Source organism: Corythoichthys intestinalis, chromosome 7 (genome assembly GCF_030265065.1).
Source record: "Corythoichthys intestinalis isolate RoL2023-P3 chromosome 7, ASM3026506v1, whole genome shotgun sequence".
NCBI lineage: Eukaryota > Metazoa > Chordata > Actinopteri > Syngnathiformes > Syngnathidae > Corythoichthys > Corythoichthys intestinalis.
Window position 1 is genome coordinate 29,470,286 of NC_080401.1, and position 16,856 is coordinate 29,487,141.

At 37.3% G+C, this 16,856-nt stretch overlaps 2 protein-coding genes across 3 annotated transcripts in view; both read right to left on the reverse strand.

Annotated features, from left to right (window-relative positions):
- The window catches only part of znhit6 (zinc finger HIT-type containing 6), a 28,006-nt gene extending 24,000 nt beyond the window's left edge, over window positions 1–4,006 (reverse strand). Inside the window, exons 1-2 of the mRNA XM_057842177.1 lie at window positions 3,805–4,006; window positions 3,433–3,498 (exon numbers count right to left, since the gene is read on the reverse strand). Coding sequence (XP_057698160.1) covers window positions 3,433–3,498; window positions 3,805–3,953 — 215 coding nt within the window. The 5' untranslated portion in view covers window positions 3,954–4,006. The remainder of the gene's footprint in view (window positions 1–3,432; window positions 3,499–3,804) is intronic.
- Window positions 4,007–5,701: 1,695 nt separating this feature from the next.
- LOC130919331 (collagen alpha-1(XXIV) chain-like) overlaps window positions 5,702–16,856 on the reverse strand; it is a 128,068-nt gene continuing 116,913 nt past the window's right edge. For both annotated transcript variants that reach the window (XM_057841931.1, XM_057841930.1), the window contains 11 exons: window positions 15,053–15,106; window positions 14,870–14,932; window positions 14,602–14,655; window positions 14,475–14,510; window positions 13,156–13,191; window positions 12,009–12,035; window positions 11,751–11,816; window positions 11,420–11,588; window positions 11,189–11,298; window positions 9,091–9,327; window positions 5,702–7,040 (listed from right to left, as the gene is read on the reverse strand). In XM_057841931.1, the coding sequence (XP_057697914.1) occupies window positions 6,894–7,040; window positions 9,091–9,327; window positions 11,189–11,298; window positions 11,420–11,588; window positions 11,751–11,816; window positions 12,009–12,035; window positions 13,156–13,191; window positions 14,475–14,510; window positions 14,602–14,655; window positions 14,870–14,932; window positions 15,053–15,106 (999 nt within the window). In that variant the 3' untranslated portion in view covers window positions 5,702–6,893. The remainder of the gene's footprint in view (window positions 7,041–9,090; window positions 9,328–11,188; window positions 11,299–11,419; window positions 11,589–11,750; window positions 11,817–12,008; window positions 12,036–13,155; window positions 13,192–14,474; window positions 14,511–14,601; window positions 14,656–14,869; window positions 14,933–15,052; window positions 15,107–16,856) is intronic.

The following is a 16,856-nucleotide window of genomic DNA, read 5'->3' on the forward strand; positions in this document are numbered from 1 at the left end:
CTTGCAGCGCAGTCATAAGTGTGCTGTGGCAACTCATTGTGGAAGTGAGAGGCTGTTCTCAGCAGCGTGAGCATCAAAGCGTGAGTGGATTTGAGTGGACTACCTCAATGACGCTTTTAATAAACACAAACATATTTCCGCGTTATTGTTTAAACACAATTCACATTATGAAGGCGGCACGGTGGGACAGTGGTTAGCACAGACTGACAGATAAGAGACAGGAATTTGGCCAGAGCCAGAATAACATTGAATAAAAAATAATAAATAAATAAATAGTAAGGAGAAAAAGAAATGCTGACTGATGCCTTCAACTGCATGCCTTTATGAAAGAAGCTTGAGGACAACCTCTGTTGCCCAACAATGTCAGGAATGATTTTCAATATGCCAGCGAATTTTTGAGGATTAGGTTATGAATGTTTCATCAACAGAAGTCAAGGAAGAAAAGATCAGAGATTGTTGCCACAAGCAGTAGTATGTTATTTCAGGCCATGAATCAAAAGAAATAGAAACAACAAATAGAGGGATCTGTGCCTTACAAAATATTGTGTTAAGCATCGGTGAAAGAGATATTTTTATAGCACATATTGCATAACTGACATTTTTTTTTCCCAAGAAAAGGGGAGCGCTACGGTATTATTCTGAACTTATCAGTCACTTGGGCAGCATGGTGTACCAAGCTCAAAATCAGACAAGGCAGACAACAGACAAGATATTGTTTTTTTTTGTTGTTGTTTTGATGTCTGACTCTAGTTCCTTTAATATTACTTCCTAATACCACACCTTTATGACCCTAAGTTCTAAAACCTCTGTTTTTTGGGCAAATAAATCGGGAAATACTGTATTCACAAATACAGTGGTTTATAATTCCATTAATTCGTTCGACAGCCCAGATACCCAAACTAACTCCTTAAAAAATACTGCTGGTAGTATTACAAATAGCAATTACACATAGCAAAACAAATAAATTATAAATTAACATCGGAATAATAATAATAATCCCAGTAAAAATGCCACGAATCGCGTCCTAATGTGGCGGACGTGTTTTGCGTGCTGTACCTGAACGCACCGCATGGCTGACGTGACAGTTAGAAATGTACAATAGAGATTTTACTTTCTCTTTCAATGTTTTGTTGTTGGCATCAACTGCGGCTGATAGTAGTGTGTTGTGTTGCACAAAATCTGAAATAATCGATTAAAAACCTGACAAAGCTGGTGATTTCTTTGGCGATGTTACCACAATAATGAGCCAGTTCACTGATGTGCACACCACGCTCATATTTTTCTGTCATTTCTATCTGAATTTCAATGGTAAGCGTCACCTTTTTCCTTTTTCACCACCTGCAGTAACCTTCTTGGAACCCATGCTGATTTATCTCACAAGAAAATCCGTCGTGCATTGGTCTTGCGGCAAAACAAAGAAATTGCGGCGCTGTCATAAATCGTCATATTTCGAGCATGTCGTCAGATGTAGAAACAAATGGAGAGTCAAATTTTGCGTCGAATGTCGACAAGATTGTGTGTCGATGCGATCGTATGTCGAGGTACCACTGTAAATGCAAAGTAATGCAACTCATAGCGACAGGAACACATAAGAGGTGGGGGGAGAAATATGAACAGTTCATTTTAGAAACAACGAACATGTAAAGAATTTTCAATATGAATTATGAATGGAATGTTTGTTAACCCTTTCAGGGATAGTGGTCACTACAGTGGACATTTATTCAAAAGTTATCATTTTATTAACCCAGGTCACAAAAAAGGCTATGCGTTATGAAAGTTCGTAAAAGAGGGAAATCTACATTGAAAACAGTTGTTGACGGCAATAGATGTCCAATCCAATTTAACTGGGGAGGTGCGGGAAGCGATCATTGGATTGGCAGCCCAAGAGTTAAGCTATGTGAAGTTCAAGAGAGATTTATAAAAACAAAATCATCAATAAAATTCCTTCAGCAAAATACACATGGGTACCACTTATTCGTGTTTAATTTATTTACTTAATCACATATATTTTATTTTTCATTATGTTCTCATTAATTTAAAATTTTTTTAAATTAATTTTATTTTGAATTATATTTTCTTTGCTCATGGATTTTTTTGTCATTCTTTTTTACTTTTTACAATTATTTTTTTTCTCCAAAATGGATGGAAGTTTCAAATGTGTATCCACCGTACCCTATCATAATAAAGCAATTTTTTTCAAATTCAAAGCCGATAAATCCAAGATCGCAAGCTAATAATTTAGCAAATCACCGTTCGAAATTCTTCTAATTTTGACAGCATGTTTTATAAACAGGTCAAAATGTGAGCCCACGCTACCCATTGGTCTGTTGTATTCCCTCATACCAAGTGCGAGTCAACCTCCCACTGAGCAAACCAGTTCCTCCTCCCATCAGATCGAGGAATAGCAGTTTAAAAAAAAAAGTGAATTAAGCCTGTAAACTGGGAGCAAACCAGTCCAAAACCTGATCTAAAAAGACCCTTTGTTTGGATTCAATCAGCGTACGAAAATAGGGCTCTGCGTTTCTTTACCTTCGCCTTGAACCCCTTAGACTTACTCACCAAGCCCCTGGGGTTCGATCAAACCCAGGTTAATAAGAACCACTAAGAGTTCTAAGAGTTGTTTTACTAATCCATACTTTTTACTTTTACTTGAGTAGATTTGTGAAGAAAAAAAAAAAAACACTACCCTTACTCCTCTACTTTGGGCTACACAAGAATCGTCACATTTTTCCTCTTTATTCTACATACTGGATTTTACTTAATTATATTTTTCCTAGCGATGCCAAGAGTAGATCTACCAATTTCACCATTGAGACGTCGCAACAATAATCACATGACTCCATTATACCAATCAGACGCAAGCTTGCTGTTCTATGATCATGCCAGCCTGTTCAATCACATGAAGCACCGTAAAAAAACAAAGTATTTGATATAGAGCCCTGCCCTCAACATGACTCGAAAGCACGATATTTATCTCTTCCCCAGTTTTTATTTGGCACCGACATGACCACGGAAAACCAAAGATCCTTTTAATATCATATTAGTAACTATGAAGGAACTAATCACTATTCAAACGAGGAACTATTTTTTCCACTAAAGGGCACTCATGCTCGTTGGATTAATAATGCTTAATTTCTGTTTTTTTGTTGTTGTTTTTTTTCTTTTGCAAGAATTCAATGATTTTTTTTTTTTTTTTGTATTTCTTTGGCTTAATGTGGTTATCTAATGGGTTATTGTACAGTATCATTGTAACAACAGCTCATAAAGTTAACTGCTGAGAAAAAAACCCACCATTGTTTAAAATAAATAAATACTTTTCACCAAATACTTTTTTACTTGCACTCGAGTACATTTTTTGGATGACTACTTTTACTTTTGTAATATTATTTTGAAATAACGCTACTCTTGAGTAACATTTTTGGCTACTCTTACCTGCACGAAAGTGTGAGACAGGCGGGGCACTTGTACTTTGCCTCTTCAAAGCCGCAAACACCACAACTGTAAATAAGAATAGCTGAATTAAAAAAGCAACAAACCAATTTATACATTTGTATCTTTTTTGATTGAGATATTAAGGAACTCAAGTCCTAAGCGTTGTTTCTCGCCGGTGTCACCGGAAACGACGGTGATATCAAGAAAGCCTTTATAATTTAGAGCTCGTTTGATTAAAAGAACATCTGGATTTAAGTGAGATGTTATTACTATACGGATATATAATTTAATATTTGCAAAAGCGTTAAAGCTGCCACTTGTGTGATAACAAACAAGTTTGGTTGTCTTACAGTTGGAATTCCGAACACTTACTTCGACAGAGAAATCTTTCTTTTCGTCCCCTTCATCTCTTCCTCTTGACTTGTACTGTCCGGAAAGGTCTCTTGAGATGAGATTCTGGGAAATAATGGGGAAGCTTCACTGTACAACATATGACGAGTAGCCACACTTGTGGAAACCATCGTGGCAAAACTACTACCGCAGCACCGCCAGTGAAATGCAGCTCGTTGAGGATTTAGAACCAGATCCGGTTCAGACCTTGCACTTGAGCGCCCCTCAGTGTTTGGACCTGGTTAAGCCAATTTTAATGTATTAATATCCAAATCATGATTGTTGAATTGAGGAATGAAAATCGATTTTAAAATAATAATTAAATGCACAAGCTCCACGACGGAAGAGTTTACTTTGCAGCATGTTGTTTGTACACTGTACAGCTGTCCTGATTCCAAAAAGTTGGAACACTATTGGAAGTGCAAACTTCAATATGATATTCTGAATTGAACATAAATGACTGGTCAAAAGTTTAAACTGTTAAATTTATCATTTTAGGGGAAAGATATGTTGATTTTAAATTCCAAGGTGTCAGCAATCTCAAAAATATGGGGCAGATAGTAAGAGGCTCACTCGATCATTGTCTTAACCAGTGGCGTCGTTCGGCCTATTTGGTGTGGTTTAACTTAAAAAAATAAATAAGATTAAAAAAATTTAAAAAAATACAAAAAAATGCTGACACATTCACAATGAAGTTTCCAGAATATTATTTTGAATCAATAATCGTATAACCTGTCATTATAAAATATGATTATAAATCTATCTGTTCCCCTCACCTGATAGAGTAAGGTAGATAGCCCCTTCAGAGCGTAATTATCCAATCCATTCCACATGTTCATATAGAGAACGCCCACATCACTGACAATCCACTCCGCGTTTTGCCTGTGACCTTGCTCGAAGTCAGTACCTGCCGGCGTTAGAGTATAAAAGCATTTTTTTTTTCACTTGTGAGTAATCTAATTAATTACTTTACCCATCACTGGCAACACCGTTACCGTTACTGAGGATGTGAAGGGGCATATTTCTACAATTTGGTTGAATGAAAGCGGAGCTGTCTGATTTTGACAGCTGTCTGGATAGAGCAGAGCGTGAATGGATGGATGAAGGATGGACATAAGAAAGTTTTCCAAGAAAGTGAGTATTTATCACTGCTGGTAGTAACAAGTTACATCCCAGCTCTAAAATAACGCTGCTAGCTAGTTAGTCTGAAATGCATTGTGAAGGTCCTGGTTGTTTATAGAGTTAAGTGTGCAAACTTTTTACCATTATGTTTGGGGTAACTTCGTTCTGAAGTATCAGCTGTGTTTCTCACTTTACATATAGATGAGTACAGGAGCTGAGCTCATTCACATACAATTATCATCAGTGGATAGTCATAATAATACACTAATAATAATCACTCCACCACCTTTATTGACCTGTAGGAGTCAGAGCAGAGTGATAGACAAATTTGCTACCCTTAAAAACAGACTGCATTCTTTGATGCTTCCATCTACAAAGTAACTTGCAATTGTAGCCATTTTTCCTGTTGTTCTACAATTAAAAAATAGACTGAAACACCAACAATAATAATGAATAAATTATCAGTCTTTGTTAACTGTTTGTGAAGTTTTGTGCTTGTACGCTACATTCACTTACATCTTGGTCATCTCTTGGGGCCTAAGACCCCCCTTTTCTTAAAACCTAGTGACGCCCCTGGTCTTAATGTAAAAATTGATAGGTTGCAGTTACATTTTTGTTAAATGGTGTGCGTGGTGAGCAAGTGTGAAAAATGTGCTTCGGCTCAATAAAGTCTGAGAAACACTGCACTTCATTTTGTGATAATTTCCTGAAAGACACCAACATTGTTGGATAAAAATTTCCATTTATTTGTCATCATAATTCTTATTTACACATTTGCACCCAAGTTTATTTTCATCCAAAGAATTCATATAATCATAATTTGTTCAAAGGAATATAAATTAAGAATTATCAACGGTGTTTATTCGATTTCTGACTCTGGCTCATTGTAGCTGCCAGTCCACTGAATAAATTGAAGTACCAGTAACAGAATGATAAATATACAGTTGAAGGTGCGAACATAGAAAAACACCAAATGAACATATAAATACTTCTATAAGTGTGGACAAACCCAGAGGTCTCTGAGAGTATAATCTACTGTTGTACCGTATTGTGAAAAATTAAACAAAATGGAATATAAATTAACATACAGTATGATGGCAAAATATACAGTACACAGGAAAGGCAAAAATCTAATGATGACGCATTCTTTGTTGCAGCACCGATGATAGGATTCTCCTGAAGAACCTACCACATATAAGCAAAGCTACATTATTATGTAGCACACTAAATAATGGTTTATAAATTAAAAGCGACCAACTCAACATAAGTACTTTTACAACATAAACCTTGATGTAACCGGTACATACATAAAGGCAACAAAGGCAAAACCAAGTGAAACCATTCTAGAAAGCAATGTAAGAGGTAGAGCACCATCCGTCAAGATGAGCAGGTCCGACTGCGTAGGACTAAAAATAAAATATCACGATAATAATGTCGTTATAGCCTTTGAAGGAAAATGATTTTATAACATACACATGCTATTGCACTCATATAGTAGATCTTTAGTGATGCAGTGCTCCTATTAACAGGTCTTGCACTCTCCTTCGTTGGGCCACTGTGTATGATTGTCTAGATGTGTCTGAGGCGAGGGAAGGTGCCTTTAGGGGTTTGATTGGCATAGGGAGGCCTAACCATGTAATTTGGGGGAAATATGTATCCCTATACTGTATACAGCTAACCTGAGCACCATTTGATTAACAATGAAATAAACTTTACAAATATATTCAGTAAATACAGCTTTACTTATTATACGTTGGCATGAGTGGTCATGGTCCAGATTAAGTGGGTTTTTTCAATCTGTTACTAACCACATACTGGCAGATTTTTTCCTCATATAATCTTAAAAAATAAAGAATGTGAAGTTTTAAAACGTGTCTTTTGTGTAAAAGCATTTGGTTGACACCAAGCCAAACAAGAAGTACATAGATAATAGGGCGGAAAACGTAGCTTCAAAGGAAGCAGACAGGACCGACTTCAATATGTTGTTGAACATTGGGACCTGCAGCGGGATTATCCTCTATGTCAACAATAGGTAGCTGGTGACTCTCCTGAGTATGGAAGAAAAATCGTGACTGATGCCAGCTGCCGTCTTGGATCTGAAAAACAATAAAAGGAGGTGGAAGGAGAAAATATTGAATTAAGTGAATCATTTAAAATATAAATGGAATAAATGCTGAACACTGCCGCTAATAGCAACAGAAACTGCGAGTAATTGATATACAGCAAAAAGAAATTGACAGTTTTTCGTTGTTGTACTGAAGCTGTTCGAAATACAGTTTTTACCGCAGGGAAGTCTATTTACTGTATATAGATTTTTGACATTTTAAGGAACATGCACCAATAGGAGCAGCATGCATGAGCCCTTGTTCCAACTTTAAACTGACAGCCAAGTCTATTATAACATGGGGTTGCAGAGATAGAATGTATAGGCGTCCAAAGACCATTTCTTCGTAACTATACTGTCAACTTGTACAATAGGTACCTTAGAGTGTCTTTTGCCGACTTGAGGTTCTACATAAGCAACATCGCAGATCTAAACGTCCGTGTTGTTACGCCAAGGGGTGGTTTTAGAGCGTGTAATTTGGTGGACATGTGCAGCAAGTAGGTGCATTTGAGAAATTGCACTTTGCGCTCCTCTGGACATGATCATTCACCAATCCATTCACAGCTAATGAGAAATAACCTTTATATAGCCTTTGAACTTACATTTGCATTCCCTTTGAATTTAGTCTGCTATTCCCTCACTGCTAGTCTTTGACTGTTTTGAGTGGAGCACATATGCAGGTATGTGGGACTGCAAGCAGACCTGAGGCAAAAGTTGCATGGGTTTTGAGAAGGTGTAACTCAAAGGCTGCCACTGGCGATGAGAGATGAACCAATGTTGTGCTACAAGTGAACTGTATTTAGACTGACCACAGTAACTTTGGCATATTACCACTTACAACACTTAAACTAAAGAACCACACAACAACAGGCCTACTCTTCAAATGGCTTCATATTATTTCATTAACTAACTAGCTGCCATTGACAGTGATAGAAGTCCAATCCATTCTGACTCAGAGGGATGGCAGCAATGGTACTGAAACATGAACATATACTGAAGTACAGTACTGAAACATATGCAAGCAACATATGCTAGCTACCATAGTTTGAGTTGATGTGATGTCTACAGCATCACTGTAAATGGCACTGAATAAATTAAAGGACACTTGGCACATAGTGGTCTGCCAAATCCCAGCAGGTGCCTGGAGGCTTAAATGAAGATATGGTGAACGGCTTTCTGCCCAGACAATCTCGAACAGTCTGCATGCAGAAATTCTAACAAATTAACACTTTGTTATATACAATTTTTATGGTTGTAATTAGTGATGCACGATAATACATTTTTCAACCGATATCGATAACCGATAATTTCCTGCCCCTTCAACCCGATAACCGATAATGTCACTCCGATAATTCTATTCAAATATGTGTGTAAAATTTTAAAGTATACAAAGAGCAAATGTTACTGTGCAAAAATGTAATTTAGTCCTATTTTTTTCCACATCAAATGTGAACAAGTAGTAAATTCCAACAACTGAACAATGGCAATGATGTGTAAAGGTAAGCTTTTGGCAAAAATTACTTAGAGAGTAAACACCCAAGTTGCACAAAAATGCCTTTAAAAGTAAGCCATTCCTAACATATATCATATTACTACACTGCAAAAACACCTCCTTAAAACTAGCAGAAGTGGACAAAACTTTTGATTGCGCACATTTGGAGGCTAAATCAAGTATATAATTATCGGATTGCATTATCGGTTGAATTTCGTTTTATCTGGATTATCTGTGTGACGTCATAATTGCCATTATCGGCCGATAATTATCGGTGACCGATATTATCGTGCATCTCTAGTTGTAATACACCTAAGGGTATCAGGTGATCATATCGTAATTCATCCATGTTTATTGCAGTTCAGAAGTGGGGTACAACTAGGACTGGTCACCAGCCAAATGAAGGGCTGTAGACAACATTCACCCTTATAGACAATTTAGAGTCTTATGCGAAGGTGGAAGGAAGCCAAAGTATCCAGCAGAGTAATACCCTTGAGTTTTACATCCTTTGTAACTTAGTACAGTATAAACAGGATGAAAGCAGTCCTACCTTGCACTCATCTTGTAGCAAATATGGTTCAAGTAGTGTGTCAGTCTCAAACATTTGATTGTTCCAGCCTCGAAACCGAAAATTGCTGCTCTCTTTTGGCATGTGGCCAGGAGCTCTGAAGCCGTCTGCGGTGTTGTTGGAATGATCCGTTAGGCAATGGAGTGTGATGCTATGGCTGGCCTCAGAACTCAATAAATGGAGAAACTTCATTTGGACTTTCCCAACACCAAACACCATCTGTAGGAATAAAACACAGAAAGAGGTTCCATCAATCTGTCAACTACAACTGAGTAAAAATGACTCTGAGAATTAATTCTGGGTGAGCACTAAAAAACACTGCATGATTCATCGCAACAGAAACTCAAATGTTTGTTTTTTTTGCACCTTCTACATATATTAAAGTGAGGTCTGACAATCAGTATTGTATGAGTATAGATTAGTATCCTTTTACATGTTTGCTATTCAATACAAAGCGTATAATCACTTGTTTGTATCCCCAAAGATGCAACTATTGACCGTGTGGAGTAAGTAATACAATCCTGTACTATTAAATGTCAGGTTTTCATTATCTTATAATTTTAACCTAACCTAACTCAGTGGTGCTAGTTAGTGAAACAAAAAAGAAACTTTAATTCTTTATTTAGTCATTTATTATTGTGCAGTATCTACCTATCCTTCCAATGCTACATGCTAATGATGCCATATCAACGAAGAGTCAGATGAGCAATGTTAAACATTTCTTAATAATAAAATTTATAGTAGGGATCTTTTTCTTGTCCACTGGATCTGTCCATTGTTTATTGATATAACTCCAGTTCAAGGGACAAATACCAAACAAGGGGCAGCTTTAAAAAATATTAGCACTTCCAGCGTTTCCCCTGAAAATAAAAGATTGTGGCGCACCGCCACACCAAAATAAAAGCTACCAAGCTTTGGTAATGAGATGTTTTTTTTAAAAGGCTGTTGCAAACTAGAAGCAGCCTAGTGTGAAGGGTTCAGCGGGAACCTATTTATTGTGTATTGTGATGTCCGTAACTATGCACAGCCCCCTTAAGAGACGATCGGACTAGGGAGCTGTGATGTAGGGGGAAGCGAGTAGGAAAAATGGAAAGAACGGGCGAGATAGCGTGAGACAGCGGTCGCATGTTTGCGGCAGCCCGCTGTTATTTTGTCATCGTTTTTCTTAATTTTTGTTGCCACAATAAAGTGGGTAAGCCAATACAGACTCCTCTCGTTCTTCCCTCCATCCGAGGCATTAGAGTATTTTGGATCGGACTTTTTGGCGAAAGTGATCAGTGGACGGCCGTCTTAGACGGAACGGCAAGTTTGAATGAATTTGCGCTGAGAGACAAGAGCCCAAAAGAGAGCCTTGCTCTATTATCATAGCGACGCCGCTCTAACATCAACAACGCATCCAATAGCAGAGGGCAGGCGTACTTATATCTGTGCTATCAGGATGTTTCGGTAGACGGATATACACAATCATGGTTGATGAGACCTTGATAAATGCGCTTTTTTTTTTTCAAGTTTTGCGAGCTCTGGGACACTCGAAAAATGACTCTCATACCTCTCCTTTCTAAGCTAAATGGTACCTCTATGTGCGTTTGTGTGGAAATGTAGTTCATGAACAACAACAAAAAACTATTCACCTTCTCACCGAAACTAGTAAAACTCTACACGGCTATTTGAATTTCCCCCGACTCCTTGAAATGGATCCGACTATTATTGTTGTGGTAATGTAGTACGTATTAGGGCCAAATAAAAGGAAAAAGAAGTACTATGAGATGAAAGTTGTACCATTGCTACGAGAAAAAAAAGTCATATTATTACGTAGTGTAGTGTAGCTGTAATCAGCTACGGATTTTACGTACATGTACCGTAGCTGAGAGATACGATATTAGCCTCATTTGTCGTGATATGACTCAATTTCGCTGTGGCACGACATAGTGAAGCTGTCCAACTCCGATGCAGCACATCACCACAGCTTCAAAAAAATCCTAGGGGAACCCCTCACTATACAGTAAACCGATTAACAGTTGAAACATTTTATGCCTAATGATAAAGTTCGATACCGTACATGTGTATACCTCAATATTACCTTATTAGTGGCCAGTGGATGTAAACAGGTGTGACCCCCAGCAGTGAAGTTGCAAAAGACCTGAAAAGCATCTGAAGTGCAGCCAAGGTTTGGATCAATCCAGAACCACCCTTCCAAATCACATTGACAGAAAGAGAAGAAGAGAGAGTAAGAGAAAGAAGAGAGAAAATGAAAAGTGAGGTTTGATATAAGTTAAATGTCCTAGCAGATGAACCATAAATCTGCTTTCACCATCTTTTAGCTTGTGATGACAGTCCAGCAGGTCTTTACAGACACGAGTTGGGTTCTCTCTGGTTCCCAGAGGCTTTTTGATGCTTTCAATAACACTGCTCAGGTAATGTAAGGTCTTGAAAATTTCTGAATTCTGGTCTGGCAGGCTCACATCAGTGTTTTGAAAATGCTGGTCAAAAATTACAAAGGAAAAAAAATCTGTAAATTAATGTGTAAATGCACTGTCCATCTAAATATTGTAGTATTTTTTTAAGCATGCTCATGTATTTAATAATGTCACTTTGCCATCTGTTGTCATGGCATTACACCTTTACTGAATAAATTGAATCACCTCTTTTCCGTAGGCAGTGTTAGAGTCAGACACACTGTAGGATTCTGAGTCATCATATAGTTGCCTCTGTGGAGTAAAGATCATGATTCAGTTGTTAAATTAAATCATGATTCAGTTATTAAATTAAAGTCTGTAGATATATATTTCATAGTTTGGAATAGATTTGACAGTGATTTGGATGTATATCACAATTTTGCTATAGTCCAAAAAATATGGTATATCTAATTTGTGTGGTTTATGTTCTTTTATCTTACTTACTGTAGGGCCTGGAGCACCAGGTGGGCCCTATGGGAGAAAAAAGTGAAAATTTTAAATTAGCTAAATTTGAACATTTATCTATACTATGTGACTAAAGCAACACTAAAAGATATGCACACAAGGTCAGCAATCAAATTTCTATCAGAATGTGGGCGTGTTAAACAGTGGTATATTATTTTATAATTTTTCCAGTAAGCAGTACAGATATGTTTGGTTTCGTATGAATTTATTCATGATTTCTCCCTTCTGTCTGGGTACCGATGTTGATGGTATTAACGATAAATGTCGGCGAGAGCAACATAGCAGTCTGACTGACAAAGGTCTGGAAAGACGTGTCATTTCCTACCTTTCTTATGAAAGATCCAGATGCCAAGAGGAATAAGTATGGCATATTTATATTCTTTAACTTTTTACTTTGTAAACTGTGTCACGTTTTTCTTTGTTAAAGTCATGTACTTAAATTATGTCAGGCTGATATAGGGGTACCAACTCCCTGATAAAAAAAGGTAAAAAAAAAGAAGGATAGGCGGGGGAATGCGTTTCCCTGCATATTCTTGTAAAGCACCAAACCAGTATTCGTTCGTTCTACAAATAAGACACAATTTCCAAGTTTCATAATTATACAGGACAAAACGTGTCCCTTGAAAGCTCAATATGGGATGCTTCCTTTTGTGTTTGAATATTGGACAATTCTGGTTTTCAAGGGACCGTTGGCCACCTTAACAGCTCTCTCTAAGAATGAACAACACGACTGGTTTAACGCAACTGTAGTACCTATCATTAACATTCTTACTTCTTGTACTTGTACAGTGATTAAAAAGAGTCATTAAATACTGTATAAACAGTAATGTGGAACACTTCCACTGGCACTTAACAGCAAATTGGTTTGCAAGTTGGACTCTGCATGTTCTCCTTGGCTTGTATGTGTGCATTAATGATTGGCTGTCTCTGTGTCAGCCCGGTGATTGACTTGTGATTTGTCCTTGGTCAGCTAGTATACCTTTCCTTCAACCTTATATAAGCAGTGTATACAAAGGACAGATGGATTCAAAACAGAAAGCTAAACTCATTTGCATCACACTTCACGTTTTAAGAAATTTCAGTCACACAAGCCAGCAATTCATGAAATGAAACAAAACCAACTTACTCTGGGTCCTGGATTTCCTTGTGGTCCTTGGGGCCCCTGAAAACATGAATTTGAAATAATACATTTAGAAAAAAAGGCCAGATAACATGACACAAATTAAAAAACAAATGTTTGTTTTACAAGAAAAAGTCAGGTGTAAAACCTTGAAGCTCCAGTTGTCAACTGAAAAAAATGGTACCCAGAGAAATTGTACAGTTTGATAAATATCTGGTGTTCTAATATCTAATCTTAGAAACAAATGTGTGTGTGGGATTCCCATGAACGGCAGATTTTTCTTTCAACGAAGCTGCATCACAACTTTAGCCCCTGCTGAGCAAGACAGTGCAAAAATGGCTGCAAGCCTGAGCTGTCCGCATTCTGGACAGAAAGGTCCTGCACACTTTTCTTAATTTACCCATAAGGGTTAAGTTTAACACATTGGGTTGCATTTTTTCTTGATAAACCATATTACCAGTATTCTTTTTTCAGCTGACCACCGGAGGCACGTGTTAAGAGGTCTTCAAAGTCTAACTGTGTCAGTATAATTCTCAGTCATTCACGTTGAATTCAGGCGGCAGACATATAATTACTAGGAAGGCTCTTTCCAACTGTGAGTATCTAAACTGGGCCTCAGTAAATGCAACAGAATAAGAGCACTACACCTAAATTTGAAAACAAAACACGAAGTGAAATGTGACGTCCCTACATTGCTGGTTTCTCATAAAAACTCAGATTTTCTCCAAGCATAAAATATTAATCCATTTGAAATCTACTAACATCCACAGAAAAAAGTTAGTTCATCTCACCCATCCCTATAAACAAACTCACCAATGTTTATGCAATGTAGTGCAGTGACTCTACATTGGAAAGACTAAGGAGTATGCCGCAACATTGATGACCGGCTTCTTTCGGTTGACAGTGAGTGATTCATTTACCTCTCATGAACGGACAGTCCTTTAAAGACAATAACATCCTAATTATTGATAGGGAGGCCCGCTGGATTGAAAGACGTATAAAGGATGTCTTGTATATTTTACCTTGTACACACGAGCAAGTCTATTTCTTTTACATTTTTAAAAATGTTTCAAGAAAATTGTGTGTCCAAATGAAAATGCTGTAGTAAGTACAGTATGGTCAATCTGAGTGGTGCTGTTTAGCTGCAACAAAGTTAAAAACAAACAAACAAAACAAAAACAAGAAGCGATGTGATGGATGCATACAAAGTTTAAAAAAAACAAAAAAAAAAACCCTCAGGTCTAATATAATCACACATTGTAGCCGTTGGGAGTCAAATTTGTAAGTTTATGACTTTTTGATAACATGTCAGAATCAGTATTTACCATTTCACCACTGCTTCCTCTTGGACCCCGTGCTCCCTGTAGAAATGGAAAATAAACACTTATGGGCAAAAACAAATACCTATGTGTCTCACTCATGCAGAACGCAATAACCAGGTTTGAAACTTACGGGTTTTCCCATTGGGCCAATCTTTCCTTCAGGCCCGACTGGTCCAGTGAATCCCTGAAATAGACCTTAGTGTCAACTGTCAAGTGTTTCATGAAGAGAAAGTTACTAAGATTGTTAGGAAATCTTTGCAATATTTTTGCCAACACCATAAGATTTCACAGTTAAGAGTTGGGTCTATGTCTATGAACAGTACTGAACATTGAGCAGCCCTTTATATGCTTGTGTCTGAATCTTGGTGTGAGTTGCATATTATTTGTACAAAAATTACCAGAGAGCCCATCGGGCCCTTAGGACCAAGGAAACCTTTTAATCCCACATCACCGTTAGGACCCTGAAGTAAAAGAGTGAAATACATTTTTATGCAGTATGTCAAAATACAGATAATAATTGTGCCAACTTGTCAATTTTGTACGTTCATGTTTCAGCAGATTACTGTAACGACTACACTCACCTTTGGACCTGGGAATCCCTGCAAACCAGGCATCCCTGGATGACCTGGTTCACCCTGGCAAAATACCAATGACACTATTAATGATCTGATTTATCCAATAAAAAGGAGTATACAAATGAGTGTCTCCATATGAATTGGTGTGTACTATGTGTATACTGTATGTAAGGCCAAGCCAACTCAAAAGAAACATTGTAAGAAAACCCCTCATCATTTCAAAAGAAGTAGGGCACATGCAAATAAGTTAAAGTTTGGATCAACAGAAGCCCCAGACAAAATCCACTCACACACACACACGTACAAACGCACTCTCACAGGAGTTCAGTGTCCGCAACCATCTGAGATCTGTCTGTCGTACAAGGTGGCAGCCACAATGTTTATGCAGCCAGTCATCCACATCCTCTAGACATATCCACTTTCGGGCCAACAACTTTGGCCAAGCGACTCTATTCACTAACGGTTGTAAAAGGATCTGACCCAAGGGTTTAAGTCTGCTCTCTGTTACATGAACATTAATGGAGAAAACGAGGAAAAGGAGAGAAGAAAGAAATAGAAGGATTGAATGTTGTTTTTTTTCTTGAGAAGTTACATAAGTAAAGTGGAACACCTTTTTGGGGTCTCTGGAGTGTGAGGATCTTACATAACTTGGCCTTACCAAAAGAATATTTTCCACTAAGGGCTACTCCAGATATATGTTCCATTTTGGATGCAAAAGACTCAAATGCATTTCTTGCCGCCCCAGTATGTGAGTCCACTAAAGCTATATTTAGGAAGAAACTGAACACTATGTGCATGGAAGAAAAACTAACAAAAAAAAACATTAATTGAATGATAAAACTATACAAACTATTCCTTAGTTTGGAATACCTGGAATTATTATCACATCTACTAGCACAAATCAAATGACCTTGTTAATTTTTCACAATCTGTTCATTAGTTATATATTTTGTAAGTTATTCTCATTGCAACATGTTGCATTTCAGGTGTTCCATCATCATAACACTTTTTCTCTTTGCTACCATTGCTACTAGGGCTGATGCTATCGAATATTTTAGTAATCGAGTAATCGACTGAAAATCCTATTGATTAATCGAGTAATCGGATAAAACATATTTTTTAGGTAAAGAGCAATTATAAATATACATGAGAAAAAAATACATTTCATTTAATAGTGAACCATTTTCAGTCAATCAGTCTCTTTATTTTCGATGTACATTGTTGAAAACCGCCAACAATTGCCACTCAGACGTGACTAGAAAAAAAAAAAAAAAAAAAGACCAATTCACTGCTTTCACTCCAAAAACTTTTAGATCTTATAAAAATATATATATATATATTTCTTACCTAAAAATGCCATTACGCTTGATAACACACATCACTTAAAAGTTAGGTGTTTTTCCCACGTGTTTCAATTGAATTTCCATTTGTGTCAAGCCATTTTTAAGTTATAGTTAAGTTTTAAGTTAGTCTAAACTGTAAGTCCTGATAGGATTTGAGTTTTTGCAGTGTTCAAAATAAATGTATTGTAACATATCAGGTTATAATATGGCGGGGATATTTGCATGCGTTCCTGAATGCACTGCGTGACGTGCGGGGGTGAGGGAGGTGCGGGATAGCGAGAGACGTGCCTTTCCTGTTGTTGTTGTTCCCAAAAAAGAAAAATTGCAACCTAACGAAGCGGGTGACTGTTTGTCAACGTTACAGTATGATACCTGCTGTATGAGAGCACATTAGGGGCCAGTGCTACTTGGTGTTTTATCCAGCAATGACTACTGAGCTAAAATTGACAGTTAGCTTTATCATATTT